Below are 3,268 nucleotides of genomic sequence, written 5' to 3'. Positions count from 1 at the left end.
TATTAACGGTTGAAATTTGACTATTTTTGGAAAAATTCTTTATTTCTTATTAATTTTATAACTCAATGAAAAAAAATTATTATGAATGATGAAACACATAGTTTTGTAGGAAATTTACTGCTCTATAAAAATGGTCTACTATGATTTTTCGATTAAGTTAAGCGTTTACGAGATATTCATCGTCAAACATCAATGCATATTAGGGTGGATCAAAAAAAAAAATTTTTTTTTCGTTTGGTTCTGTGAAAAACAGGTTCCTAGACACCTCTAAGAAATCCTCTCCAAAAACCTATTCATAATAATTTTTTTCATTGAGTTATAAAATTAATAAGAAATAAAAAATTTTACCAAAAATAATCAAAGTTCAACTGTTAATATCTTTTAAACGGTTGGGTTTACGAAAAATTCTTAAGAGACCATAGTTTAGTGCATTCAATTTCCTACAAAACCTAATTAACAAGATATTTTTTTAAGTAGATGGAAGCGAGATAAAAATATTTCAATCTGATAATAAGAAAAAATAGAAAACCGTTAGGCGGAGGACCTTCCCGTTACAATTAAAAACTCATATTTGGAGAGGATTTCTTAGAGGTGTCTAGGAACCCATTTTTCCGAGTACCAATAAAAAAAACAAAAAAATTTTTTTTGAATCACCCTACTTGGTATGTGACAGATTTGGTGTGCGTGCCAGAGTAGCATCAGCATTGGGAACCGCTCTTTGGGAAAAGTCTCATCATGGATAAATCGAAAGTTCGCAGAGAAAAAGAGAAATGCAGACAATAAGGGCCTCGCAAACGGTTAGATGATACCAATTTGTTAGCGTTTTCATTCGATGGCAGAAAAGATGATACTTTAACGATAGATAAAATTGATGAGAAGTATCATACTAGGATGGTAAAAGAACCTCATCTTGTTATTTTGAGAGAACCCAATTCTGAATTGATTGGTTACGTAAGACTGGAACATGAAACCGCTGAATACAAAAAAACCAAATTAAATGGTTTTTTCAACGATAAAAATATATCACTGGATACATTAATTGGAATATGCACTGACGGTGAGCCAACAAACCCTGGCCCACACGGTGGAATTATACGACGATTCGAATTGCTGTTAAAAAGACCATTGCATTGGTTTGTTTGCCTTCTACACTTCAACGAACTTCCGTTTCGGCATTTGTTTGAAGCTTTGGATAAATCAACCAGCACTGGACCAAGATCGGCAACCGGAAAACTGAGCCGTCAAATCGAAACTTGTGAAACTCTTCCGGTAAGTTATTGCTATCACTCATTTATTATAATTGTCAACCATTTTTAATTATTTTATTATTATACATTTTTAGGTGGTGGACGGCTTCCAGAAAATTGAGTTGCAAAATATGCCCCCTGCTCCAGAAAAAAAAGAATTTTCCACCGATTCGAAGTACTTATACGACATGGCCCATGCAATTTCTAGCGGCGTGGTTCCGGTGGATCTGGCTAACATCAAACCAGGGAAAACTGTACATTCTCGGTGACTCAACAAGGCCGCTAGATTATTGCGATTATATGTGACAACGGAAAATCCAGATGCAAATTTAAGAATTCTGGTTGAATTTATAATTAAATTTTATGTGCCAATGTACTTCAATATCAAGTATTACGGCTCTGTCATGTACGGCAGTGCATTATTTTTCAAGTTCATTGGTTGGTCACGATTTCTAGAACCTCGTTTACGCAAAATTGTCAATCAAGTAATTAAAGATAATTCATATTATGCGCATTCGGAAAATATCTTGTTATCAATGTTGTTTGATGATAGGAAAGAAAAGCGCGACTGTGCTATCAAGAAAATTCTACGTTATCGAACCGATGTTGACGAGCTAATGGAACTTAGAGTTTATAAAAACCAGATGTAAACTTTAATTGCACAAGTTATACGGAAATGATCAATTTGAATGATATAAATATAGTATTTGAACCACCATTCACGCGAAGTTATACCGGAAAATGTAGTTATGGCGACGACATTAGAGAGCCGTGCGAAATTGCCCAGACTTGAAAGTAAAAAAGACTTCAAACAATAATTTTTTTTAGTTTCTTTTCTATAACTCACTTAAATTAATTTTTTCATTTACATATCGCTCATTTGCTGCAAGACCGGCATAAATCAAAAAACGTGATTTTTGAGATAATGCTGCAGAATTGTTCGTTATATCATACTTCATGTTGAGTGAAAAATTCATATGAATACCTCTTATATGCTCCGCTTGAGAAGAGGTGTAAGGTTGGAGTCACCGTGTAAAGTTGTAGTCAGTTGAAAACTTTAAACGCGTTTTCTGGAGAATTTGTTTGACTTATGCCGGTCTTGCAGCAAATGAGCGATATGATCTGACTAGATAAATTTCTTAAGAGAAAAAATAGATATTATTATAAATAAATAAATAACAAGTAAGGAAGGGCTAAGTTCGGGTGTCACCGAACATTTTATACTCTCGCATGATAAGGTGATAATGGAGATTTCATTATCCGTCATTTACATATTTTTTTTATTTTGGTTCCTAATGTATATACGTACTCGTATTATACAGAGAAGGCATCAGATGGATTTCAAAATAACGTTATATTGGAAGAACGCGTGGTTGTGAACCAATTTCGCCCATATTTCGTACATGTCATCAGGGTGTTAAAAAAATATTATAAACCGAGTTTCACTGAAATCGGTCGAGTAGTTCCTGAGATATGGTTTTTGGTCCATAAGTGGGCGACGCCACGCCCATTTTCAATTTTTAAAAAAAGCCTGGGTACAGCTTCCTTCTGCCATTCCTTTCGTAAAATTTAGTGTTTCTGACGTTTTTTGTTAGTCGGTTAACGCACTTTTAGTGATTTTCAACATAACCTTTGTATGGGAGGTGGGCGTGGTTATTATCCGATTTCTTCCATTTTTGAACTGTATATGGAAATGCCGGAAGGAAACGACTCTATAGAGTTTGGTTGACATAGCTATAGTAGTTTCCGAGATATGTACAAAAAACTTAATAGGGGGCGGGGCCACGCCCACTTTTCCAAAAACATTACGTCCAAATATGCTCCTCCCTAATGCGATCCTTTGTGCCAAATTTCACTTTAATATCTTTATTTATGGCTTAGTTATGACACTTTATAGGTTTTCGGTTTCCGCCATTTTGTGGGCGTGGTAGTGGGCCGATTTTGCCCATCTTCGAACTTAACCTTCTTATGGAGCCAAGAAATACGTGTACCAAGTTTCATCATGATATCTCAATTTTTAC

General features: G+C 34.8%; 1 protein-coding gene across 1 annotated transcript; it reads left to right on the top strand.

Moving 5' to 3' along the window:
• Positions 1–794: 794 nt before the first annotated feature.
• On the top strand, positions 795–1,516 carry LOC125777507 (uncharacterized). Its single transcript, XM_049452617.1, has 2 exons — positions 795–1,269; positions 1,343–1,516. Exons 1-2 carry the CDS (start codon positions 892–894, stop codon positions 1,514–1,516), a joined length of 552 nt encoding a protein of 183 aa, XP_049308574.1. The 5' UTR covers positions 795–891.
• Positions 1,517–3,268: the final 1,752 nt, after the last annotated feature.

Source organism: Bactrocera dorsalis, chromosome 1 (genome assembly GCF_023373825.1).
Source record: "Bactrocera dorsalis isolate Fly_Bdor chromosome 1, ASM2337382v1, whole genome shotgun sequence".
In the NCBI taxonomy this organism is placed as follows: domain Eukaryota; kingdom Metazoa; phylum Arthropoda; class Insecta; order Diptera; family Tephritidae; genus Bactrocera; species Bactrocera dorsalis.
The sequence above is the reverse complement of the archived record's forward strand: the minus strand, read 5'-3'. Positions and strand labels throughout refer to the sequence as shown.

Excerpts from the sequence above, each read along its gene's own strand:
- LOC125777507 (XM_049452617.1), top strand. The coding sequence starts at position 892 with ATGGTAAAAGAACCTCATCTTGTTATTTTGAGAGAACCCAATTCTGAA. Across the intron at positions 1,270-1,342 it reads AAACTTGTGAAACTCTTCCG|GTGGTGGACGGCTTCCAGAA; the intron begins GTAAGTTATTGC and ends ATACATTTTTAG.